The sequence below is a fragment of the Fistularia commersonii genome, chromosome 8 (assembly GCF_037954325.1).
Source record: "Fistularia commersonii isolate RoL2024-O1a breed Wild chromosome 8, RoL_Fcom_v1.0, whole genome shotgun sequence".
Classification (NCBI taxonomy): Eukaryota; Metazoa; Chordata; class Actinopteri; order Syngnathiformes; family Fistulariidae; genus Fistularia; species Fistularia commersonii.
In genome coordinates, this window is record NC_141291.1 from 3,635,807 (window position 1) to 3,661,919 (window position 26,113).

Below are 26,113 nucleotides of genomic sequence, written 5' to 3' on the forward strand. Positions count from 1 at the left end.
TTTCATCAGTGTCAGGAGGCGCTTCGTACCCACACACATGGCACCTCCTCTCAGGCATCGGTTACAGTCTCTCTCAGGTCACTGGACGGTCGCCGTTGCCAGGCCTCGACTTCCTCTGGTCCTTGCAAGGACCCGTGACATTTGGTCGCGTTGTATTTTAAATGCATTCGAACACAAAAAGTGTTGGATGCATCGGAATACTTTGTGTATTTCCATAGAAAAATTACAAAAACACCAGGGGTTTTTCTTACCTCTCTTCTGGTTGGACTGGAGAAACTGGCGAGGTTAATTCAACCAAAAATCATTTTATTCAAATAGTAAACAATTTATCAACATTAGCTTCTCAGTTAGAGCAGCAGTAAAGTTTACCAGCCTCAGAGCCGTGTGACGTCACATCCGGAAGTTCAACAGGTACATTTAGTGAAGGATCCGTTGGTGAAATAATTAAGCCATCGCTTGCATCCAATCTGTCCTTTCATCGTTTTATTTGATCCAAATAACAATGTGAACAACTTAAAAATATATGTTCAGTCCAAATTAAATTCGAGCATCACTTTTATTCCCCATAATAGAGCCAAAAGCAATCGCGCGCGGGACGTAAAAAGCGGAAGTGCACCAGTCGGAAAAAAAAGGTGAAGGATCGGAGTTTTGTTGTTTCTTGCAGTTTAATTATTTATGGTTTCATTTCCACTGTCTATTTGAGATCCAAGAATGGCGATTATTTAAAATGGAATAATTCTGAAGCAGCTTCTTTCCTCGGAGATGGTTTTCGGCCCCGGATCACCGGAGGGCCCCGCTCGACAAGTCCGATTTTCAATGAGCGCGGAAAAAAGCCGGAAGCCTCCGTCTGAAATGGTGAAACCGGAACATTAACCCTTGGTGAGTAAACGTTAAGATAGTTTCGTTTGTTTCTGTGAGGGCGCTTTGTACGAAATTCCTTAATGTTTGTGAAGTAGCCAAAATACTAGCAATGTCCTCAACTTGTTCGTTCTTTCGGTCAGACGGGACTCGTCTCCTGCTTCCAATCGGTTCTTTATTGTTTTTTATTTTGTCCATACATTAGGTAAACGATGCTTATGTAGCAATTCGATAACAATCCCAGTTCGTGCTTCTACTTTAAAATTTATTTTATAGAAATAAAACTCAAATCGGCGGCCTCGCGAGCCTGGCGGAAGCTAGGAGTTGACGTCACACCCGGAAGTGCAGTGGTTGAATTCCAGCAGAGGGGCGGTATTTCATTGTACCGTAAAAAAAACACGTCTATTTTTACAAAAAGAGAGTCGAACTATCGCTCTCCTGACCGCGGGTTCGATCATGGCGATTATCCGATTTGGAATCGGTACAAAGCAGCTTCATACTTTGGACTGGCCCCCGGACTAAGAGATTACAGATAGACGTCAGCGAGGGCGCCACGCCTTCTCCGAGGGGAACCAGGAGAAAATAACCCCCCTTTCTCTGTACAATTATTTTAAATAATCAGTCTCTTTTTTAATCGGTTATTGAGGTCCAATGGGTGAGGTCCGTTGTGTAAACTGACACGAGTGGAGATGCAGGAGCTTTGTTGAGGAATGTAGAATGACCTTTTCCCTCCCGGGGGACTTTGAATAATGTTCCTTTCGTTAATCCACTATTTTGTAATACTAAGTACGTCAATGTGCGTGCATTCCCAGGGGTGGAATATACAAATACAAGCGATGGCATGGGGGAAGTTAAAGGAGCCACATGCTCCAAATGTGGCCTGCAGTCATGAACTTTGGGTCAAATAACGGCTAGGACGCAGGCATGAGTTTTGTCCACAGGGAGGTGGAACGATGAAGTAGCGATGAGGAAAACTAGCATCCGGTGGGAGTGCTGACATGAGTGTTCTAGACATTTCTACCAGGGGGGGCACAATGGTTGATACAGAGCCCACCAGAGGGATTAAGGAGACCTCTGGGAATTAAATGAATGACTGACACCATATTTATCTTTTTCTATTTCTCCACCATGATCTCAGCCCTCACACCAATCAGTGTACGATGATGTTGCCTCACAAAAAAAAACATAAAAATTCTTGGAAAGAAATAACAGAAATCTGTGCTACATGGGAAAGCACTTACAAAAAAACCGTTTCCTTGTTACGACATAGGCACTGCATTTCCAAGTATCTAAAACAAATCACTTGGTGACAAAATTTCTTGAGTTGTGCAATTCTGGTTTCTCTCAAGAGAAGTCCAGAAGAATGACCTTGTTTAAAGATTTGTTTTTAATTCATGTAAATTGACATGGCCAGGAGAATCGCAGTTTATCACATGTACGTATACACACACACACACACACACACACACACACATACATACATCATGCTCAGGGCTTCATGTGTAAAGTTGGACAAGAAGAAGGTACAAGGAGAACCGAAAACCTCAGGACTCCAAGATCGGACGTTTTACCGGGGAAAACTACATTTCCCACCAGCCAAGCGGAACTCGGCCGCGCGCGCCCAAATCCTGCTAAGCGCGCCAAGCACGGGCGTCAGCCCGCCTCCGCGCGGTCGCTTTATTTATAGCGCGAGAGGCCGCGGGGAAAGAGTTCACGCGCACGTGCGTGAATCACGCACGGTTCGTCCGTGCTCAGACAGTTTGCCGTGCACGTCGGGCTTCTTCGTTCCCTCATTTTGAAGATTAGCTGAAAGAAGCCCCCGAAGTGCACTAATCACGTGACTTTCACGGTAACAAGGGGGGAAAAAACGGGAGACTTCCGTGTTCTGAGGCTCCGGTGTGTGTATGTGTGTGTGTGTGTGTGTCTCCCAGACTTGGCGCTTTTTCTTTCGCCCCCACCCGTCCCACGCTTGCATCCGTTGCCTAGCGATGCCTGGTCCTCGGATGAACGGAGCCTCTGACATCACGCACGAAGCCCCGCCCAGAGCCGGGATGGCCGGAGGGCTGCCGAGCAGGTCCTCCAGAACATTCGCCGCTGCCACTGGAATCCCATCATCTGCCTTTTCAAGCGTTTATGCTTAGGATGTGGGATTGTTCTTGGTGCTCAGATGTTTAGAAAGCTGATCCAAGGACCCCTCCCCCCCCCACACACACTTTATGTAAGTCTTGAGGCATGTGTTCACTTCTTTCTGGAAAGACGTGTTGTGTCATGAAGTGGCGCGGGTGAATCACACCGGTGGGCTCGATGGAAGACATCCACACGCACACACGCAACTTAGTTCATGGTCTTTTATTGGAAAAACAAAATGTAAAGACTAGCATGTACAACTTGGAATGCAGATCAACTGAACTGAACAGAACAGCTGGACTGGGCCAGGCCTCGCCGCACCCACACGCACGCACACAAACACGCACGCACGCACGCAGACACACAAACACAAGATAGAAATGCCGCAAAGCACCGACCCGTCTCACCCAAACTGAAATTAACACCCGCAGAATCAAGATACAGACAGAAGATAGGAGCCGGTATAGGCCCCGAGGAGGAGGAGGAGGCCATCCCACACTGGTTCTCCTGCGCTGGCTGACCCCCCGACCCCCTGGGCCAAACTGATACCGCCTCATATGTTACTGCTGTACCGTTGCCTTGACACCCTGCTGACCCCCCCCGACCCCCCGGCCCCTCGCTGACCGCCGAGGACACCCTCAGCGGCCGGAGAGATCCAATCTTACCCACCCAGCCTTCGCTGCCAAAAAAGGTAAACACACAAAGGATGAAGCAAGTATCCTGACATGCCAGAAACAGTCTAATGAATTCTCATTTATTCCATTTTACTTTTTTTTTTTTTCTTAAAAATATCTGTCACTGACTTCATTTAGGTAAGCAAACTGCAAAGGCTCTGCTGGTTCACTCCCGTCAATCTGTTTGCTAACCCTCCCTACTCTGTGGGTCCTAGGCCCGGTCGCAGCTCCCGCCGCCGGGCCTCGACAGTAACTCGTCCGAAGCTGCATGCATGAAGAAGAGGAGGAAGGAAAACGGAGAAAAAAAAAACAAAAAAAAAACGAAAAACAGTAAGTCGTAGAAGAGAGGCGATCGGCCAGCCCAAATAATCATGACACCAGGCGGATGGAACCGGGAAGCAGAGGAGCGGCAGCCAGTCGGCCAGCTGCAGACAGACCGCCGAGCTAACAAGGTGAGATCTGATTGGGCAGCTGGGCGGGGGAGGGGGGGGCACAAGCCAGTACATGCAAATTCATTTAAGTTTTTTCTTTTTGTCTTCGAACTTTTTTGAGCTTGTATATATGGAAAGATTTTCAGTTTTCCAACATTCAGTTTAAGTTGTCTATACAGAACAGTATGAAGAAATGTAGATTTTTGCAATAAGAGGTAAGTGAAACATTGGACTGATTGGTTGTCGTTCAGGTGGGCCCAGCTCATTTTGCAGTCATCATCTGAACAAATTCTGCAGGGGAAACACAACGGGATTACAAATCAGTGACTCAGTGTGTCTACATCTATTACGACAATTTTATATCACATCCTCAGTGACAGTTTGCAACCGTTTCTTGGTATGAAAGCAGAAGCAGGCGAATCAGTACACATTCTGCCAAAAGGAAATGATGTTTGTTCACAATCCGGAAGAATAGACCGAGTGAAGCTGTAGCGCCGAAAGTTGATCAAATGTTTGCGGCAAACACGACCTGAAGAATCCTAAAATACTCTATTACTTTTAAGGTCCCTGCAGAAACCGTGCATCTGAAATGGCTACAAAGGGACGCACCTTCATAGTTGACCTGTCCATCCCCATCAATGTCCGCTTCTCTGATCATCTCGTCTACCTCCTCGTCCGTCAGCTTCTCCCCCAGGTTAGTCATCACGTGACGCAGCTCTGCTGCACTAATGTAACCGTTACCGTCCTGAAAGAGACACAGGAAGTCAAGTACACTGTAGTAGACGGCATAGAATCCACTCAATTTGTACCGCGGGGGGGAAAGAAACCAATGGATTTCAGGAAAATTCAACTTTTCCGATCGGATTCTCAATTAGGTAAATGCAATTGACAAAACACAAAGTGACCCACCTTGTCAAAGACCCTGAACGCCTCCCTGATCTCCTCCTCGCTGTCAGTGTCCTTCATCTTCCTGGCCATCATTGTCAGGAACTCAGGGAAGTCAATAGTCCCGTTGCCTAGAGGAGAGACAGGAAGTCAATATAACAACGGGCTCAGAGCAACAAGCTTGGACACACACACACTTTTTTTTGTTGGTAGTTTTCCATCAAAGTGGAAACACTTGACGGAATTTAACAACCATCTTCTACTTGCTGAACATGCTGAAGCTTGTAGGACAGCAGAGGAGCTGCAAAGGCATTCTAGCAGCATGACTTTTAAGACTTTAGATTCACATCATAATTATGGACTCGTTATCAAACTTTGGTAAATCCTTTCATGCAGCAGTTATTTTGTGCCATTGTGCACATCCAGTGAGAGGACAAATTTTCTGCTGGAGTCTGAAGGTGTACCATGATAAAGCATTTTAAGATGTTGAAAGTCTTTTGCTGCAAGTGGTGCAAAAACAAGGTTGCTCAGCTCCTTCTGCATATCAATTGGTTAAGGTTGGCATCAGATGTCCTTCCTGACACATGCGCTAGTACTTGTTCTGTTTTTGAAAAGATTTGGCACATGACACACTGATCTGTGCACTGAAATCCATTTTCGGCTGAACTTCTAATAGTTTCAGTGGAAGCAAACAATCTCATCAGCTAATGTTACAGAACCGTTTGTTGGGTGGCTCGGTCGGGGAAGAAAGGAAAATACAATCAGCTGATTGGAGTTAAAATATGTATTCAGTGTATTTCTCCCTAAGAGAATGAGAATGTGTGTGTGTGTGTGAAGGGAGACCCGGCGTACCGTCGGCATCCACTTCGTTGATCATGTCCTGGAGCTCAGCCTCCGTGGGGTTTTGACCCAGTGACCTCATGACTGTGCCCAGTTCCTTCGTGGTGATGGTCCCATCTCCGTCCTTATCGAACAGGGAGAAGGCCTCCTTGAACTCTGGGGGAGAGGGGTTGAAAACAGTAGCCATATTAGAGCCTCGTGTTAACGGCCAGAATATGAGTTTGACGTTCAGGCGTCATCTTACCAGCAATCTGCTCTTCTGTTAGTTGGTCAGCCTGAAATCAAACACAAAGCACTTGTCAATGAATGAGTCCAGTAAAAATGGACACAACTGTTGTTAACCATCCAGGGTTTATGGGAAACCATAAACCCTCATTGTTATAGCAACATTAGATGAACAGAAGCGTTTTTAATTCACTTTTCTTGCCTATAATAATATTTATAAATTCCTTCAAATACCCCTTCTTTCCCATCAACAGTAAATCAAACAGACGTCCTACACCGCTGACCGAGAAATCAGGAATTATGTGGGGGGGGTTCAGCTGGAAAACTATAAACAGGTTTGTTTGAGATGAAGTGAAGAAAAAGGCAGTCATATTTGTTCCTTTTCTGGAAATAGTATTCTAGCAATGTCACAAAAATTAAACAAGATCCAACACGACCCATTTTATCACCCCCGTAAAAAAGACCTCCAGTCAACTGAACAGCAATTTATGGTCTGGTGATGCTAACGCAGTTAGCTATGCAATTAATGCTCTGGTCCACAACCTTTATCTCCTCAAAGTCGATATCTGTAATGTCTGCCACCAACTTCGCCGCTCTTGGTCCTGTTCTTTTCGTCTCTCCACCTCTTCGTCCGTCCATCCTTAAACCAGCGGCTTCTCTGCGCTGCTTCAAATCCACACCTCTTCCTCCCACTACTCCTCTTTTCATGCTGATGGCGTCGAGCGCCCCACGCACCATCACCAAGCCTTCGGCGAGGCACTCGGCCCGCTTGCTGTTTTGGGCGCCCTGTTTTTTAACCTCCGCTACATCGACTTGGGTTCTCTGCAGGCCGTTCCTTAAGTCATGAATCTCTTTGACCAGGCCGTCTATGCGGCTGGACGAGGCGTCCATCAGCATCTGGAGGAAGGCTCTGTAGCTCCTCTCCTGCTGCTGGATCAGCTCCTTGTAGAAGTGCTGTTGCTCATCCAAGAGGTCATAGACCGTAGAGAGACTCACCCACTCATCATCGCCTGCGTAAAGGTCGACTTTCTTGGAGAGCATGACGATGGAGTGATAACAGGAGGGACAGTAATCATATCTTTGGGTGGGGGGAAAAGTTGGATGGAAAAGATGATGGCCAGACATTTATCAGTCCCTCCTCAGTGGGGCAAAAAATGTAAGCGGACTAATGAATGGTAAACTTTGCATCTGACCAAAGCGACATGGCGACGAAGTAGACGGGAAAATAACAGATGGTTGTAGTCTTCTGGACAGGTCAATGGACGAAAGTACACTCGAAGGGTAATCAGATTCCTGAGTTGGACGACTTGTCTTCGGGTCCTTCCAGAGCAGAGAGCTGGACAGATGCCAGGTGTTCACGATACCTTTGGACCGGCCGTGGTCAGGACCTCACAGGCAGGTCCTTCTTCCTCAAGGCTGGATGATGAGCCAATCGGTCCACGGAGGTCTGCTGTGTTACTCCTCCATCCGTCTATTTGTCTCTCAACAAATCTGTCGACCTTCCCTTCCTGTCCTCGCGTCTTCCAGCACGGTGAACGTGGGTGATCAGACCCTTGTCGCTATCCGGCTGCATCTGACTCCTTCTGGGCAATACTATGAACAAACCTGCATTGTGGCTCCATGTGAGGGGAAGTGTGTGTGTGTGTGTGTATGTGTGTGTGTGTGTCATGGTCTAGGCATAGCTACCTATCCATCTCTCTGACAGACAGACATACAGTACGGGTGAATGCACAGATGGGGTATCAACCTCCTGCGGTATTTCAACAATGTGTTTGTGTGTGTGTGTGTGTGTGTGTGTAAAAAGGGTCACCCAAACTGATTTGCAGAGTGTAACAGAGTTCAGACCAGGGGAGGTTGCTGTGGTTTGGTGAATTAATCTACATCCTGTCATCTCGCTGCTACATTTGCATCTCCTAGGGAGGATCAGTTGGCAGGTCATCTAACCTTCTAGAGCATCATGGATCATACCAATTGCCCCCCGCTGGCAGAGCAGGCAGCCCAACAGTTACATCAGTTCATCTGAGAGAGAAACTTAATTTCCCCAGTGGTCTACCTATTGTGTAATCAACATTTTTTGGGTTTTGAAAAGGAACACACTGACATCTTCTACGAGACTTCTAAAGGGACAGTACATTATGATAAGGCTGTTAAACGTGGGAGACATGTTGGCAAAACTAACACAAGCATTGTAGGCAAGTAGCTTACCAGCCGAAGTTGATAAGGATTGCTGATCGTACAGTTGACAGTAAAAAAAATATATGATTTTTCTCTGAATTTGATGCATTCTGTTTGACATTGAGGACTGCACCCTTTCTCACAAGAATTCCACAGCCACAAAAAACTGCCTCTTTCAGAACTGAGACTGCCACTGCTGACACTGAGGTTAGCACTTTATTTCCAGCGCCAACAGCAGAACAGTTAAAACCCAGAGCAAACCAACATAAAAAAATTAAAATAAAAAAACGGACTAACTCAACTCCGTGAATTGTTTTCAAATTTTTACATAACTTTCCCGAACCTTCACCACTTTTGAACCCCCTTTTTCACTCGGTTACTTCCATCCAGCACATTCATAATCGAGTAATCAAGCTCTTCTCACAAGCTGTGAGGTGTTATAACTTTCTATGTAGCACTTGAATAGTTCGAGGAAAAGCAGACCAAGAACATCTTCCCTATGATTGGTATAGGATGGCTGCTGAAACATGCTTGGTCCTTTGCACATCAACATAGCGGGCTTTCAACAATTTCCTTCGGGATAGATAAAGTTGTTCTTATTCTTATTTACAATTAATCATCATAGTATCATAGTTCTCTTCAGTGCGAGTCAAAGGGAGAACACGATGAGTCGTTTGCCATCCTGATGGCGATGGGATCGAAGCGGATGAAGCGGCAGCGGCCTCATATTAATCTGTGGTGACTCCGTCTCGGCACTCCCACGTCAGGTCTGCTCTAATGGATATTGTTTACAGATTCAATGAGGGAAGGCGTTTTCGCTGTCATAAGGTTTCTGACACATTCTGGTGGTGCTGGAGACGATACAGAAGACGATGGGCGAAGGAAATCAAAATGGAAGGACTGAAGCGTCAGGCGATGAAAGGCAACGGAGAAGAGCTGACCGTTGCTTCTACATGTCCTGCCCAGTGTTGGAAGATACTCTGTGTGTGGCCGACTGCGTTGTAACTGAATATCTAGTTTCGTAAGTAGTTTTAAGCAAACTATGTCCTGCAGACTTCAGCTCCATCAGTCCGCTAGGCTGTCTGGTTCTAGTGGAGGTCTCTCAGTAATTATCAAAAGAGAGACTTATTTTGTATTTGAGCTCAATGTTGAATTTGAGTCTTCGATCTTTAAACCGGAGAGGGTTTTAATTGTTAGTGGATTTGAATTTTCACCTTGATGAGACTCTTGAATCCCGTGGAATTGTTAGAAATAAGGGCTTAGAAATAATAATTGTCCATTTTGATTTGTTCCTTTTCTGGACGTCTGTTTACACTTTGCCCCCATTTTAAAATACTGCTGGGTACTTTTCAAGCTTGGTATGGTCTATCACCCCATTACATGGCTGCTCTCCTACGTGTCCAATTGGGCTTTTAGGTCATCTGATCAATTTTTACTCTCAGTTCCCCAAGCTCATTTTAAACCCAGAAGTGACTGTGCATTTCAATCTGTGGCTCTTGAGTTATGGGATGTTCTCCACATCATGCCGTGCTTGGCTTCTGTTAAGGACTTTGCGAAGCAGTTGAAAACCTCTGATGGCTTTTAAGCTAATCTTTCAAAACAACATTGCTTGCCCCATGCATTGTTAACCATTCTGTCACAGCAGCTATTGGTGTGTTGCTATGGTTTTACTTTACACTATTGTTGTTATTCTGGTGGTGTGATTTTATAAATGTAAAAATACAAGAGTTACAAATTGTCATGTCACTGTATTGACAGGTAACAAGTCATTTTAAGTTATTAATTGGTGCCTTTGAATGTGTGACCCATAAGTGAGATGCATAGACATCTGCAAAACATAAAACTCAGCACACTGCATTTTGATTATCATCACTCTGCAAGAATAAATCAGTTATAATGGAAATTTCATGAAACACCGACGATGGGAACTGCCAACTTCATACCAGATAGAAAGTTACTAAGAACCACTGGATAAATCGCTATAGACACCGACTTAGAAGTAAAACTTAACAGCATCTGAGAAAGAGGAGGCAGACAGGAGAGAGTTGAGAAGGGTAGAAGGCCCCTGGCAGTACAATCCTCAACTCAAGCGTCCTTGACACACCTGCAGCTGAACTCGTGCCAGGGAAAGGCTCTAAATTCATACCACAAATACTTGAAAACGTTCTCGCCAATTCAGTCAGACAGATTATTGTTCTTAATTGTTCTTACTAGAGCCTGAGTCTTTCATTTAGTCATCCTTCCTGAGCCAAACGGTGACTAAACAATGGACAATGGTGTTCTTTATGGAGGTAAAACCTGCTCAGATGAGGCATAGCTGTTGACAAAGATCCTGTATCTCAATGGGACATTCCTGACGAAATAAAGGCTATAGAACAAAAATCCCAATGATTGTAAGTGAAGTGTAACCAAAGTAACTGACGTGTTCATGAGCTGCACTGTGGTGATAACTTATGTAAAGGCTTCTGTCTTGACAGATAGAGCAAACTAACAGGTTTTATGCAATGAAAACATCAACCAAGGGGAAATATTTAGCATGTGGGACAAAATTGAGTTTGGAACTTAAGGCAATTTTTGCTGGTGGCCAGTGGGCTTTTCAGCCAGGAAAGATTCTGGTAGACCCGTCATCAAGAAGTTGTCAAGTATATGCTGGGATGATAATCATGCACTATACCATATATTGTAGAACATGATCCTTCAGTGTTAAATTCAATTTCGTTAACACACAAAGATAACTACGGTGGCAAGTTTTTTCCTGTATCATAAAAAAGTTGTACTTGAAACGATTCAGGACTTTGTACAGCCTTCGTGCGCTCAATATCTCTTTTCCACTCATAAAAAGCACTGAATGTGTGAGTGAATGTAACTCCTCCGTGCCCTCTGATCTGATCATGACTAATGCATTAGCCTACCTTTTTCTGTTCAATGTTGCGAGATAATGGTGTCATTGTCACTGTGCAATTAATAGATAGTGAGCAAAACTGGGTTAGTAAAAACAGAATAGAAACTAGAACTTAGCAATGTCTTATTTAAATTAGATTTCAGAGCTTAATACATATTTTTGAGGGGAAAATAATTATGGCTGCAGGATTAAAAGACCAGCCAGAGGATTTGGCAATTCTGTTCTTCAATATAAACGCATATTGACGTGTTAAGATCATTCATATTTCGATTACCCCTTTTCTACTTGCAGCTCTCAGTGTGTTTTGCAGTGTAAATGTTGCAGATGTTTCAACACAGCCAAAGAAAGGTAACCACGTTTGACAGCAAACAGAAAAAGGCGGAGCGGCGTCGGCATCACACCCCGCACATCTGCCTCTGGACGGGGAAACGCGAATCCCCGGCCGCTGTCAATAATTCAGTATTTCACGGTGGCGAGAGTCTCGTACATCCTGCTAGTTAGCGAAACCTCCGCTAACCGGTTAACGGCTGACGATACAATGAAACGCTAAGACGCGGGTTGATGGTGGAGCGGTTGGAGACCGGAAAATTAGCTGTGATGCTAACCCCGGGATGCGATCGACCACTGCCGGGTCCCTCAACAAGCACGGCACCTAAATCCGGATTCACACCAGAACCACGCTGTGTGTTCTCCGTGGTAGATAATAAGCAACTATCGTGTAACAACAAAAGGTTTATCCCTTGGACATACCGCGGAGTCTATCCGTGTGGCAGCTAACTCGCGGCGGCTAACGGTACAAGACGGTACCACTGCATCCGCTATTTTTGGCATTGCAATCCAACACTTAAAAACCAACGTTCGTGCAGTGGAAACACCGGCACCCCTCACCCCCGTATTGACAATTAAACACCAAATCGGGTCTCTTGAATCGCAAATCTCGCGGCCGATAAGGATAAGAACACTCACCATGTTGGTTCTGGGCTGGAGACGGCGGTGTGCTAACGCTAATGGCAGAGAGGAAATGGACGGTTCCTACAAACCCGGGCTGCTCGGTGGCGGGCGGGTAGGACGAACCACCGCTCTTCGGCCTACGGTATCCATCCGCCGTGCGAGAGAAGCGCCCGCCCTATTTCCCTGCCCCTCCGCGCGGCCGTGGCGTGAAGTCACCCAATAAAGTTGCACTATTTTTTTTTTTTACAACTTTGCGTGTTTTCTGTCGTTTAATATCTTTTCTGCACGATTATCAACATGGATAGGATTGACGTTGCAATAAGCCACATATGCTTTGAGGGCCACAGGTTAGGCTTTCCACTGATCCCCAGGGACTCCAAAAAGCATTTCCGCTTAACCGAAATTTTTGGACGATTAATTCATTGATACGATTTCGACCGCTGTTGTTGAAGGCGTTTTGAAGTTAATGTAAGATTTAGCAAAAAAAAAGAAAAAGAAATCGCCCTGACGATACAAAACATGGCAGTAAAATTTTCAGTATGGAAGAACTTAGAACTAATAAACAAATAGCGTAAAAATCGTAGTGACACTACTATCGTGTTTCAAAATATATGTGTGACATTAATGTGAACCCAGCTGTCAGCATTGTGCTTATTTCTCTTATCCAACAAGTTTTATGAAAATTTGTATTTTCCCAGGAAGACATATTCTTTGGGACCAACGGGAAAACTATTTATTTTTTAATGTCATATTAATCTGCACACCAATTGACTGCACAGCCACGCAGGAAGTGACGGACTATTTTCAGTTACAAAGGGTTTTATGGAGGCGGAAGGATACGATGTCGAGAGGGGGGGGGGGGGGGGGTGCCTGACGCACTGTTGCGGGGTTGTTTATGAGAGGCGTAATCTGATTGGATGGGGCAGATCCGCAATATTTTGTGCATTGTACAGAGGCCGCTGATTGGCCAGGCTGGATCTGCAATGCGTCAAACTATGGCGCGGAAATAACGGCAGGAGGGAGTGACTCCACCGCTCCCGTGTTTATGTTGTGTGAATGGGACAGGTGGAATCCGACAGGTAACCGAACAGCATCCTGCCTCTCGCAAAAAAATTCCGAAATATACACCACTTTGCAATGTATTAACCATTCACAAACTGAAATAACCCACTCTGGAGTATTATTTTTCATTTTATCATTTCCGTTTGAGAGAAATTTTCATTTAATGGTCACTCTGGAGACTTGTGAGCCAGTGAAGAGGAAAAAAAGCGTTCATTACTCTTGAAATTATTATTGATGTAAGGTGGAAAATGAAGGTTAGCCGTAGAAAATGGAATGAGAGGGACCTGAGAAGAACCGTGAGGCCATTTGGGATGGAGATAAAGAAGGTGGAGGAGTTTCAGTACAAGGATGTGAGTCAGGAGTGGAGGAACTTGTGGTTCCTGTGGTTCCTCCACCTGTGCACCTGTGGTTTGGACTTGGACAGAGGAGGGATGGTGACGGTCTGAGTAGAAGGATGCTGAGGTTGGTGGTACAAGGCAGGAGGTCTGGAGACCATAGAGAAGGCTAATGGATGGAGGGAAAATGGACAGGAAGTTAGTTGAGAGGAGAGGGTTAGATGGAGGAAGATGATTGGCTGTGGGTTAGATGGAGGAAGATGATTGGCTGTGGCGACCCCTGACAGAAGCAGGACAAAGATTAAGATAAAGGTAGAAAATATAAAATGAGGAGTACCTCTGATGATGATTTAAAATGAGAACATCCCATTAGGTTGCATCCATTTTAACTTGTTTGTATCGATTAAAGTGGCAATGCATAGGCCAATAGCAAATACTCTTTTTGAAATGAGATTATGCTCAAAGTATGTGAAGATAAGAAAATTGAGCACAATATTGAATCCCCCACTTTTTTTTGCTTACACTACCCAGCTGCCGAGATTACATTACATAGAAATATTAAATAAAGTTGCATTAAGCTTTGGACTGTACCCCAAGCTAGGAACACAAGTGCCAAATATTATAATGTAGATCCTATATTTATACGTAAAAAAACATGAAGCGTTGGCATGATTTTTATTCATGATATCAGCTAGTTAAAAAAATAATACAGTTTGGTACAATCAATTCTTTTGGGTCATTATGTACAAAACGGCTGCAGGTTCAACTTGGTTGGATATATCTGCGGTTCCACTTGTACGCAGCAAATCGAGTCAAACAGAAATCCTGAGTTAGGTGTGTCTGGTGTTGTTTTTTTTTGTTGTTGTTGTTCAGTCCTCCAGAAGAATGTCCAGTTCTTCTAAAGGTAGGCGGAGCCGTAGTTCTTTCTCCGTCATCAGATCTATAAACTCCTGCAGGTGATCAGGAAAGAGCTGCACCGCATCCATATACAAACCCTGGTCAAACACACAAACAATATACATATCATGTCTCAGTGCATCAAGTCACGGAGGTATGTTTCTTTCTGATCACTAAGAAGACAAAGGTCATGTGAAGATAGAAACGTTGTGTCAGTGTTGTACCTTTGACCAGGGAATATTCTGTAAGGCCTTGTAAAAGAGTCCGATGGCTTTATCCACCTTCCCTTCTGACACCTGAAATTCAACACACACGTTACAGATTGAAGACTTAATTTGTGTGAGCTGATCCGCCTTGTGTTTTGGCTAATGTACTGTAATTTCCTGATTACTGAGCGCACCTGAACATAAGCCACACTGGCTAAAAAGAACTAAATAAATATGTGTACATACATAGGCTGCACTTGTCTATAAGCCGCAGGTGTCCACATTGTAACGTGAGATAGTCAAACAGAAAGATGTGACACATAAACTTTTTTTTTTACTTTTACTTTTTTTTCACTTTTTACCAAACAGTGCCTGTAAAACGGCTGATGAAAAAGATTAATAATAAATAACACAAGGAAAAGTCCATCCATCCATTCAGTTTCTATCCCTGCTTTATCCTACTCCAGTTGATCGCTATCTTTGTCTTCCTCCTGCGTACTTAAACCAGTAAGTTGTCTTCTTCAGTGTGAGAATTGAACGGCCTCAGGATTTCACGGTCATTTCATTGGTCCGATGTGACGAAGCTAAATGTTTTGGTGGCATAAAGTTCGTTAGCCCACAAATTTCCATAAACTAGCCACATTGTTGTTTCAGCCACAGTATTCAAAGCATGTGAAAAAAAGTAGCAGCTTATAGCCTGGAAACTACGATACTTCTGTTTTCTCGTCAGTATTTAGAAAATAAGCAAATATTCCCATGAAGCTCACTATTAAGTAGTACCTTGTACCTCGCAAGCTCTTTGTGCGGTTTGCCAGAATGCATGAACTTTTGTCTTAAATAAATAAATTAAAAAACAAAATGTCCTTGTGATTCTCAATTGCTTAGGCAGATTTTAGTGGAAAATTGATGGCTACAATGGGATCCCTGTTTCTATAGAAGGCATCTTGTGTGTTCGCAGTGTTTGTGACACTGTGCCTGTTACTTGCTGCCTCACCAGGAAATGCACGTACATCCTCCACAGTAAAGGACAGTGAGCACCCATCTTTGTTACTATGGCACTTTCAAACAGTGCGCGGATGCGGTTGCCGAGGCCGTTCTCTGGGAAGACAGTCAGGATAGTGTCTTTTGACCTGTCGTGACCCAAAGAAAAAGCATATTTGATTTCCAGTTGTCTTGGGTTTAACTAATTTATTAAGTTACTGTAAAATGAAAAATCCCTCCCGCGTGATCTTTCTTCCCCTTCACAGTGTGAACGTGCGACGCTCCTACCTCTGAGCGGCATCCACCAGCTGCTTTCTTTGTTGTTCAGCGACAATGGCAAAGAGACGGGGCACAACGCTGCTGTCGTCCCTGGTTACAGAGTGAAAGAAGCGACGCGCCCGTCCGGCGCTATGGTAACGGTTCTCCACCTAAAACAAAGGTCGTGTGAGGATCATCATGCCAAGTGAGAAAAGAAAGGGGTCATCGGTTGAGCAAAACTGAGAAATAACCTGTATGTAAATGCTCCACAGACTGGCACATTTGGGCCACGTTGAGAGGGAAGAGGTCAGCGTCTCTCTCAGGGTTGCTAGTGGAAACACTCCGACTTTGCTGTGGTACTTTAGCAGGCAAGCCTGCTGGACGGCTAGCTTCTCACACTCGGAAGCTAACAGACGCACAGAGTGCTGGCTGGTTTGGCCAGAATCGTGGCTGGAGCTGTCGGTGCCATTGTGATGCGTGTCATGTGTTAGCTTGCGGTGCAGCCCCTCCATCTCCTCCCTGGACTGGCTGTAGACGGCGTTAGCGGCCTGGACACCCACTGTGAGGTACTGGAAGAGAGCGTAGCAGCCCACCAGGCCTCTCAACCCCAGTCTCTCTGATGCCACATCCTCTGGGTGTGCTAGAGGAACGAGGACATGGGATGATTAACAAACCAAGCTCTGGAAACAAAAACCTCTCCATCCCAGTTCCTCTTTCTCAGGATATCAGTGACTGGATATGAAGTGCTGTTAAAGTTACTATGAGCTGGCTTTCTGTTACATTTGTCATTCGGCTGGTGAGCTTATTTTTTGTCTTGGCAGTGAGCATCCATCGTTACTTTGTCGGGGCTCCTGCTGGAACACTGAAGTTGTATGATGTTTTTATTGACTTTTTTTGTGTGGGTTTCACCCGCTGAGCCCACTCTGTGCAGTTTTACTATCAGTATTATATCAGAGAGGGATGATCACTCTGTTGTGTTGTTACAGCTCAGCGAAAACTGCAGCCGCATACAAACACTGGATTTACTGGTGCAATCACATATTGATATTTGCCATTACTGGAAAAAAACAGGTTGAGATTTGGAACTTGGTCTGAGCTATCGTTCTGTAAGAATACTGTCAGATGACACAAAGTGAAGGTGTTAGGAGTCTGAACCTGTTGACTGGGGGGCGTCTCGGTCCAGTGAGGACAGCTTGGTAGTCAGAGCTTGCTCATAAGATCTCCTGGCCTTCAGGATAGAAACCGGAGAGACGGACTGGGAGGAAGAAGAGGCTGCCTCTGCGAGCCTTGTCAGTACACCCACGGCTGGGGATGCGGCTACATCGGTTAGCCCCCCTCCTCGCTCCTCTTGGCCGTCCTCCACCTCCAGCTGGGCCCACAGCAGACACAGCTCGCAGAGGGCGCGGCAGCTCAGACCTTTGGTTCCCCCTAGTGCCGTGGCAGTGGAGAACACTTTACGAGCCTCGTCGCGGTTGCCCAGCATCCACTCCAGATGGGCGTACTCCTGCCAGAGCGCCAGTGACGAGCGGTTGTCCGCTTCTTTGAGCAGACGTTTGGTCACCCGCTTGCTGCTCTTGCCTTGAGAGCGCAGACGCTTTTTGTTGCCGCGCAGGCAGCGCATCACCTGTCAATCGCATAAATACGAAGACGTTAATGGGTGCGAAGTGACCTTTCGTACACGAGAACGTCATAGAACCCCACCTTGAGGTTCTCGTACTGCATCCAGCTGAGGGACAAGACGGCTCGGTGCCGGGCGGGGAGCAGAGGCTGGATCATGTTGAGCGTGTTGGTAACAAACCTCTCGCCCTGCTTTCCGAGTCCCACCCACTTTCTGGTTCCCTGAAGAATGGTCATGTGACCCACAGATTTAAACCCACGGCTTGGCAGGTGGTGGGCGGTGAGGGGGCACTGGGGATCGTTTCCTAGGAAAAAGGAATCGTGTTTAGATGTTGAAATGCCTTCAACGACATGTTTTCATTCACGTGTTCACTGTCCTGCAGCCAAGTGTCCCTAAATCAAAAGCATTGTGAGAAAAGGCTGCATTTCTATTGTGTATCACTATCTCAGATAATTCCCATCTGGGAAGATGAAAAATATCCACCATGAGGGCCTTTTTCTGCAGAAATACATCCTCCACACTCAAGTTTCCACTCCTCAAGATTTACTGCCTTCAGAAATATAGAGAAATACATGTATGTCCTCTCTGGTCTGAAATTAAATTGTCATCTGACTGGTGCGGTACGTTTAAAAAGACTGGTGTAAATATAGCTTTAAAAAAAATCCACCTAATGATTAACTCCTACTCCTTAGCATCATATTGTTTTTATCAAGCTCCCCTTCACCGTTGTCTCCTCTCCCGTCTGACCCTTGTCTTGGTGCGAGATCTTCTAGTTTTACCCTGAGTGAGCAGCGAGAGGTCCTCCAGCATCAGGCCGGGCTGACAGGGGTCAGCAGAGAGCATAGGGTCCACGGGCAGCCCCAGGAAGGCAAGGAAATGTAGAAGAAAACGGAGCTGAAGCTCTGGAGAGGACAGGCAGATCAGAGACGAGCCGATGTCATCGAACAACACCTTGACGTGAAGAGAGAGAGAGGCGGAGTTAAAAAAAAAGAGGGCAGCTGTGTGAGATAAAAAAGTGAAATCAGAAATGCAAACAAAAGATTTCATGAGTGATCCTAGTGGTAAGAGGAGAACACAGATGGCAACAGCCTACGGAGACTGACGGAACTGTCTCCAGTATACCGTCTGGAGTTCAACCCACGTCCCGACTGGTAAAATCCACCAGGTTGTGAAACCATGTAAAAACAGAGAGCTGCGATAATTTCCTAAGCAAATATGTAGCCGGACCCACTTCCCTGATGACAACACAGGGCGCAGTGATGGCAAACAGCCGCGTCCCAACGCTGTTCACCTCAGGAGCTTTCAAACATTGTTTTGTGGTCCTTAAACAAATTCATGTCCTTAAAAAAAACAGTAATAAAATGTGACATTGCTTTATTTTGACCTTCTGATTCTGACTTATCTATCAAAACCCTGACCACGGTGCTGTGCGCAGTCGCCGGGCCGGACAGGTTTTTCAGGAAGCAGCTCCTGGCAACGGATTTGCCTAAATGATAACGTCTGATTTCACCGCTTAATTTGTGGCGGATTCAGGATTAGCAGTGGGTACCGACGCACATTTTAGAGGTGCGTCAATGTGTATTTCCATGATACCGACTTCAATTCATCCTTGGTAGATTACTGTTTGGATCTGTGCCAGTGTGCACCCTGCAGAGGGCCGAGCACCCCATCATGTCACCGTCTTCCTCCCTTTCTGTACTCTTTCAAACCCATTCATCGAGTCAGTTTGAACTGGAGGTTCTAAAAAACTCCTCGGGAAAACCAGAGGTGACCCAAATCATGTTTTGTTTTTCTTGTGAAGCCCATTACGTATTTATAAATATGGCTACACAAACAAAATGAAGCATCCTCCTTGCGACAGAGCTAGGCTACCACGTTTCAGAAACCGCCATTCATTGCACCACGCTAACTAGCAGGCAGAGGTCTTAAACTCTACAATACATGGCTGAGAAGGGCATCTATATTCATACTGGTGGAGACAATGGCCAACAAACACCCCTAGGATGGTAAAGAACACACCAAGGCGTGGCTCCACCCTCCTACCTGTCTATCCGGGTCCTCAAAGTCCTCTTCTGATTGGCCCTTGCTTTTGTCAGGCCTCCATGGCAGCCACTGGGCTGCTTCGCGGGAGGACTCCACATCCAGCCAGACTGCCCATCTGGGCTGGCCTCGGTCCTTCACCTCCTCCTCCTCCTCTTCTTCATCCTCCTCCTCTTCTGTGGATGCACACACACACATTTACAAGTCAATCAACTAATATGCACATGAATTCACACCAAAATATAAACACAATCTGTCATTAGGTCTTTCCTGTAGAGTGTATATGTGTGTGTGTTACCTGGACCAGGCTGTATCCACCCCCCTTTCTCCTGTTGGTGCATCCATGCCTTCCAGCCTCTGGCGCCCAGCTCCCCAACCCTGGCCTCTCCACTATCCCAGAAAGGCTCGAAAAAATCCACCTATGGAGCATTTGGAGTTTTGGATTAATGTGCAAAAGGCAAAATGGGGGCAAAAATGTAACATTGAGATTAAGGCTAGTATTACTGCATTGCAATCAGACAGGAATCCTGCAGAGGCAGGTGCTGACTCTGCAAGGCGAGACCTGATGTGAGATGTCGTGATCATCTGCCTCACATTAAGGTAGCCGGTGTGTGTGTTTGTGAGTGTGTGTTTGTGTGCGTGCGTGCGTGCGTGCCTGCTGTTTGGTGGACAGCCCTCGCACATTGTCGGGCTTGTAGAAAGTGAAGTCCATCATTGCCTGAAACAGGGAAATGGCCTTCTCTGAGTGTCCGGCCTGAAGCAGGAAGTAACACTGCTGCATGAAGATATCTGTGCAAAGATAAAAAGAAGTACTTTAAAAATATTTTAATACAAAAACAAACAACAAAGCGAAATCCCAAGGTAGACTTATTAGTCAAAGAGCTATTGTGCTTTTAGTAAGAATGATCTGGAAACTTTTGGTGGAGTAAAGACTGTTACCCAGCATGTCGTCTTCGATCCCAGGCAGGGCCGGATGGGAAACCATGCTTCCATCCCGGACGGCGCTGAGCGTGCTCAGGCACTTCCCGTAGGCAGAGTTGACCTTTGATACAGTGAAGTTGCTGAAGTAGCTCTGGGTGAACAGCAGATACTCCCTCCACAAGGGTCCGCTGTTGGGGTGGAGGAACACCTGACATAGAGCAAGGTAGAATATTGGGTGAGCTGGTGATGTCCATTCGACGTGCAAACACCAAGCCTACTACACACTCACCAGTTTCTTCCACTCTTTCGCCAGAGCCGATGGCTCCCAGAGCTCCTGGCAGATCCTGAGCCTTTCCAAGTGCAGGGCAACGCAGCTGGGGTTGGCGGCCAGGGCGCGCTCGGCGATGCTCAGCTTCTTCTCCAGGACGGCCCGATAGGAAGACCTGCGGCGCTCGGACGAATCGGCGCCCTGCCTCTCCTCCTCCCCTCCAAACACCGTGGCACTCAGCTCATCCTGAAGAGGGGCGGAGGAGAGACTACACGCTAAAATAACCTGGAGACAATCCGTGATGGCGAGTTGAGGAACTTCACTGCTATTTGATGCCCACAACCCATAACTGTGAGCCAGTGATAAAACCTAACGTCTGAAGTCAGGGACTAAAGGATAACAAAGAAAATGGAACTGGGATTGTATTTTTGCAAAAAAATGGGAAACAATTTTCCTGCAGGGCTGGTGCTACTCTGCAGGGTTTGAAACTAAAATCATGTTTGAATTCTACGGATGTGGTGATTTTTTTTTTTTAGAGTGGCTCGAGATATCGTTCTCGTTAAGTCCAGCTCCATCCAAACAATGTGCAGCTCCACAGGGCAACTTTCACATCACATCTTGTTAAACTCTGTTAACAAGCCTGGGCTGAGACCTTAGGAAATGCTGAGAAGTCAGATGTTTATTTTGACTCTCCGCCTGCCGATGGACCTGTGACGGTGCCAATCATCAGTACCAATGGCGGTCGTTGTTAACCCGGTCCGCGACCCATCCGGTATGGTATAGTTATGGTTGACTCGCATGTTTGAGTCATGATTGGAAGATTGGTACTGATCTTCCGAGCCTACCTGATAACGGATGAATTTTAACCACAGCTCCTTGTCCGCCGGCTGCTCCCTGAGCTGACGATTGAACTCCTCCGTCTTCCCGGCCAAGGGGACGGCAGTGATCCCCGCCTCTTCTGAGTCATTTTTCTGGCTCTTCTCCGTCTGGTCGTGTGGTCCCTTCCCCTGCAGCCAGAGGGCTGTGGAGCTGTCATACACGCCGAGGGGATTAACAAAGGATGCCGGCCCAGCGCCACCTAGGTAGACAAGGTTCAGGTAGGATGGAGATCCTGTTCAATAATTCAACGAGTGTCACTTCCTGGTGCAATATGTGCTATCAGTTTAACTCCTGCGTCTACATTTATGGGAGATGACCTCTGGGTGAGGCGTGAACCTGGGAGAGACGTCGCCTACTGGGATCGTTCAACTAATAAAAGACAGTGGAATTAAACAAAATGCGTTCTGTCTAAAAACCAATTGTCATAAACTTTTCTAAACCTCAGTGGCTATGACTGCAGAAATACCTTGACTTGCGAGTTTAATTTGTTCTGTGATCAAGCTCCGAACTCAATTAGCTCATATATCAAATTAGATTTCCCCATTGAAATGAATTGAAGTCCAATTAATCTGTTCCAGACCCTCGGTTATGTTGCGCGTTTTATATAAGAAAAATTGACTTTATAAAAATCAAATAATGTATAAAAAATAATGATACATAATTAAAGAGGGTCTAAAGAAATAAACTGGTTTTATTACCTTTAAAATTGAATAACGATGGCACCGGAGGAGGTTTTTCATTTCATCCTGTATGGCTTAACTAACTGGGTACACACTTCATGCTGCACGCTATTGCTAAATTTAACTTGCACACTTTGCTACACCTTACCGCTAACCTACCGACCTACTGAAGCCGCACCTCCATCAACTTCTCCATCTCTTCATGCACAAGTGGACAACATGGACATCTCGCTCACGTTTTTCCATGATTTTCTTTGGGCTACCTCGAGGCAGGCAACGCGTCCAACTGTTCAACCCGCTCGCTCCTAACTCAGATCTCGGCTCGTGTCCCGAAGTAAAAACTCCAATGAGTGATGGCTCAAATTTCAGAAAATTCCAAGTTGATGCACTTATAAGTCAAGGTTCCACTGTAGCAAACTTGAAGGCTTGGTCGCTTACCTGCATCTCCTCTTTGGTTCTCCTCCTTGCTGTCCTCCAGAGGGAGGAAGGAGGTGCCACTGCCGTCGCCGGGGCTCTTTGGGAACGCCGGAACGGGCTGCTCTGACCTCAGCAGTTGGCGGCAGACAGTGGAGAAGTATCTGTCCTCCGCTTTCTTTCTATCCCCGCCTTTTTGCTTCTTTCCAGAATCCGTCCAGCTGACTTCCTGCCTGCGTGGATCCAGGCCCAGGGACGAGTTACCTTTTCTCTTATACCTGGCGATAGAACAAGTTTTCCAAGTTAAAAAAGAAATGCACCAGTGACTTTAAACACCCGATGTTTTAAATATTTGCTCCATCTGTTTCAACTAAGTCGTCATGAAGCCAAAATCCAAAAATAGTTCTCTAGAATCGGACACATGATGAAAAAACATCCACTCTACTGTGTGTGTTTTAACCTTGCCACGTCTCCTCTGTACAGGGACTTGTAGGTCCAGTTGGCTGCGTCTGGTTTACGGTCCACACAGAATTTCTGACCGGGGGTCGTCTGAACATCATCCAGCCAGCAGAAGGAACTTCCTAGTTGTGCAACCTTGGCCCTGCGAATGCAGATACACACACGGCTAAACTGTAATGTCAGATTTATTTAAATCACGGTGCCATTTGTGTGTCTGTGCACCTACCGCTCTGCCTCCTGCTCCCTCCTGAGATCACTGGGGAAGACGGGCTCAGAGTCCGAGTCGCTGCTGTCTGACGATCTCCTGCTCTCCTTTTTGTGTTTTTTCTTCTTTTTCTTTTGCCTGTCGCTCTTCTTTTTCCTCCTCTTGGCCGGCACCTCCGTTTCCTCCTGCTCCGCTCCACTCACACTGAGGATTAGAGGGTTTCAATTGGAACTGCACTTCATTATAAGTATGATACAGAAGTTTATCAAATGAAAATAACGTCAAAGCTTCTTATTATGAGAACTACTTCCGGTTGTACATTAATAATATTTAGTGAACAATCTAAAAAAAACATGGGCAAAGTGGATGAGCAAGGAGAAGCAGTGGACTTATTACAGAAACAGATTATATTATGTCAATATTTCTTTTCCAACCAAAATGTAAAGAGTATTAATTTTATTTAAAGTTTTGTTATGTCAAAATCAGATATTACAGGTTTGTTTCAACAATACTCAATTTTAAGCAGCAAATTTTGTGAATGGAATTAGGTTACACAACACACACACACACACACACACACACACACACACACACACACACACACTAAGTCACCCATCCTGTAATGGGTGTCCTAGTGTGTTCTGTGCATTGTTCTGTGCAGGAGGTGGAAACCAAGAAACCTCCTCTCCAATCCCCTACCTGGGCTGTTTTTCGTCGAGCCCCTGGATAAAGCGGCTGTGCAGGGAGAGAGCATCGCTGCTCTGGAAGCTCTTATTAGTCAGCCAGTCCAATTCTTAGGACCAGAGAGAGAACAGGAGATTACAACAGTGCAGGTGATCTGCAGAAGCCAGGGCGAGGAGTGACACAGTGGAGCCAACGTGAACTGCAAGTTTGTTCGGACGTGTGGCACCATGACACTGAGCAGGAATTGTGTACAGGAAAATACATTCACTCATTCCTTATCTTAACAGCTATTCCTGCAATCGGGGTTGTGGTGGGGGGCTGAAGCCTATCCCAGCTGTCATTGGATGCAAAAAAAGTTTACCCTGGACAAGTGGATCACACCACCAAAGATAGAGATACAACCATTCACTCTCTCATTTATATGCCGTGTAGAGACATTCAACATTTACGCTCTCATTTCCACACAGCATAGACACATGACCATTCACTCTCATTCACCTGTATAGAAACCAACCATTCACACGCCATGAAGACAGACATACAACATTCATATGCCATATGGACATATGTAACCATTCACACATCACTATAGAGACAATCAACCTCTCATTGACACATCATCGACAGCGAATTCAACCTGTCATTCACGTCATTTTGACATGCAACCATTCCCTCTCATTGACACGCCATATATATACAATCATTCTCCCATAGGACTGTTCACCCTCTCATTTACGCATCTTCAGTGAACCCCCTGGAGTGTTTTGCACTGGGGGATGAAGCCCACGCAGAAACTACATAAGTGACTCCACTTTGGGATGTAAACAGAAGCGGCCGTCTGGTCTGTCAGCGCTCTGAGGCGACCGTCCTGCCTCCCCGGGACGACCAGACTCCGAAAGACGTCCGTTCGAACCACAACCCGATAAGGTACGCGACGCCGAGAAACGCTCACCTCTCGGCGGATCCCCGCCTCTCTCCTCCAGCGCCTCCGAGAAAGCTGGAAACAGCGCCATGTTGGCTCGGCGAGCGCGAACTGTCGCGGGGAGATGACGTCACGGGACTGACGTGTCACGTGACCCTTGATGCCTCGCTCCCATGAGACGGAATAATGAATGGAGCGGGTTTAACAACATCCATGGGAGCAAAACATTATGTTTAAGCTACATTATTATTATGAACGGCGTAGTTAAAGATACAATTGAAAAATCGTATTTGATTTACAGCGTTAAGTTCTACATCGATGAATAAGGAGGTTTTTTCCACTTTATTGTAAGATAAAGTAGTTTCCATTTGCACTTTTCAACTTCCACATCTTGTGAACACTGTTTACTCTTTACAATAATATGCTGAGTATTTACTGTTTTTTTCTTGTCTACCCAACTACATGGCTTTATTCTGGACAGCATAATAAGAATTTCATTGCAAAGGAAAATGCGTTTCCATACTACACATAACAATAATCACTTTGAATCTCAGATAACTGTGACAGTATGAGTATCGATATAGCAGGAGTTTTGGGCAAGGCTTGTTTATTGGTTCATATTCACACTGATTTCACGTCGAAAGCATTTCAACAACATGCAGCACATAGTTGGGACGTCAAGTGATCCTGATTCTCCTGACACTGACATGACCTCATTGGAGGAATATTTCTTGTTAGAGTTCGCCAGTGTAGAAGGTATCAATGAATAGACTTGCTCAACCTCACCTGACAACACTTTAAGTTGTTTAATGTGAACATCATTTTTTTCTCTCAAAAACCATATTATGTTTAGTTGTGCTTTTCGAGTCCCAAATAGCAAAGACAAATTAACAATGCAAACAAAACAACAGTCTTACAACCGGGATATGCTTTAAACCTGGGTACTCTTTGAGTCACCTCACTTGATCAGTCTCAGGTTCCTGCCTGTTAAGGATTTTTTCCTCAAGTCTAGACGTTCCTCAATGTGGATTATAACGGATGAATAAATACAAGTAACCCTGTACAATGACCTGTTTCTAAAAAGTGCATTTACATTGACCTACATGAGGGTGTGTGATCAGAAGAGGAAACCTCTGTATGACCAGGCGGAAAGGCAAATGTATTTTTGCATGCTTTTTTTTTTCTTCTTTGCATCCTGCAGCTGTGTGTGTGTGTG

The 26,113-nt window shown here is 45.6% G+C and overlaps 2 protein-coding genes and 1 long non-coding RNA gene across 3 annotated transcripts; 1 reads left to right on the forward strand and 2 right to left on the reverse strand.

Annotated features, from left to right (window-relative positions):
• Window positions 1-3,192: 3,192 nt before the first annotated feature.
• On the reverse strand, window positions 3,193-12,262 carry calm1a (calmodulin 1a). The gene is made up of 6 exons (XM_086150517.1): window positions 12,084-12,262; window positions 6,060-6,090; window positions 5,828-5,971; window positions 5,000-5,106; window positions 4,700-4,835; window positions 3,193-4,381 (listed from the first exon to the last, which is right to left on the reverse strand). The coding sequence occupies exons 1-6, from the start codon at window positions 12,084-12,086 to the stop codon at window positions 4,353-4,355; spliced, it is 450 nt and encodes a 149-aa protein (XP_086006643.1). The 5' UTR covers window positions 12,087-12,262; the 3' UTR covers window positions 3,193-4,352.
• An 838-nt stretch (window positions 12,263-13,100) lies between these two features.
• Window positions 13,101-21,413, forward strand: LOC147231618 (uncharacterized). Its single transcript, XR_015106473.1, has 3 exons — window positions 13,101-13,147; window positions 20,429-20,609; window positions 20,700-21,413. It is a non-coding gene; the product is annotated as an uncharacterized LOC147231618 (long non-coding RNA).
• Window positions 14,126-25,003, reverse strand: nrde2 (NRDE-2, necessary for RNA interference, domain containing). The gene is made up of 19 exons (XM_086150518.1): window positions 24,928-25,003; window positions 23,991-24,084; window positions 23,313-23,495; window positions 23,088-23,228; window positions 22,652-22,905; window positions 21,500-21,732; window positions 20,676-20,900; window positions 20,405-20,594; window positions 20,121-20,254; window positions 19,764-19,884; window positions 19,469-19,641; window positions 18,205-18,376; window positions 17,509-17,729; window positions 16,963-17,431; window positions 16,059-16,447; window positions 15,838-15,977; window positions 15,563-15,698; window positions 14,587-14,658; window positions 14,126-14,460 (listed from the first exon to the last, which is right to left on the reverse strand). Exons 1-19 carry the CDS (start codon window positions 24,986-24,988, stop codon window positions 14,335-14,337), a joined length of 3,534 nt encoding a protein of 1,177 aa, XP_086006644.1. The 5' UTR covers window positions 24,989-25,003; the 3' UTR covers window positions 14,126-14,334.
• Between the last annotated feature and the right edge of the window lie 1,110 nt (window positions 25,004-26,113).

Excerpts from the sequence above, each read along its gene's own strand:
- calm1a (XM_086150517.1), bottom strand. Across the intron at positions 5,972-6,059 it reads AACAGAAGAGCAGATTGCTG|AGTTCAAGGAGGCCTTCTCC; the intron begins GTAAGATGACGC and ends CCTCTCCCCCAG. Across the intron at positions 4,836-4,999 it reads CGTTCAGGGTCTTTGACAAG|GACGGTAACGGTTACATTAG; the intron begins GTGGGTCACTTT and ends TGTCTCTTTCAG.
- nrde2 (XM_086150518.1), bottom strand. The coding sequence starts at position 24,988 with ATGGCGCTGTTTCCAGCTTTCTCGGAGGCGCTGGAGGAGAGAGGCGGG. Across the intron at positions 23,229-23,312 it reads AGGGAGCAGGAGGCAGAGCG|GGCCAAGGTTGCACAACTAG; the intron begins GTAGGTGCACAG and ends CTGCATTCGCAG. Across the intron at positions 20,255-20,404 it reads GATCGAAGACGACATGCTGG|ATATCTTCATGCAGCAGTGT; the intron begins GTAACAGTCTTT and ends ATCTTTGCACAG.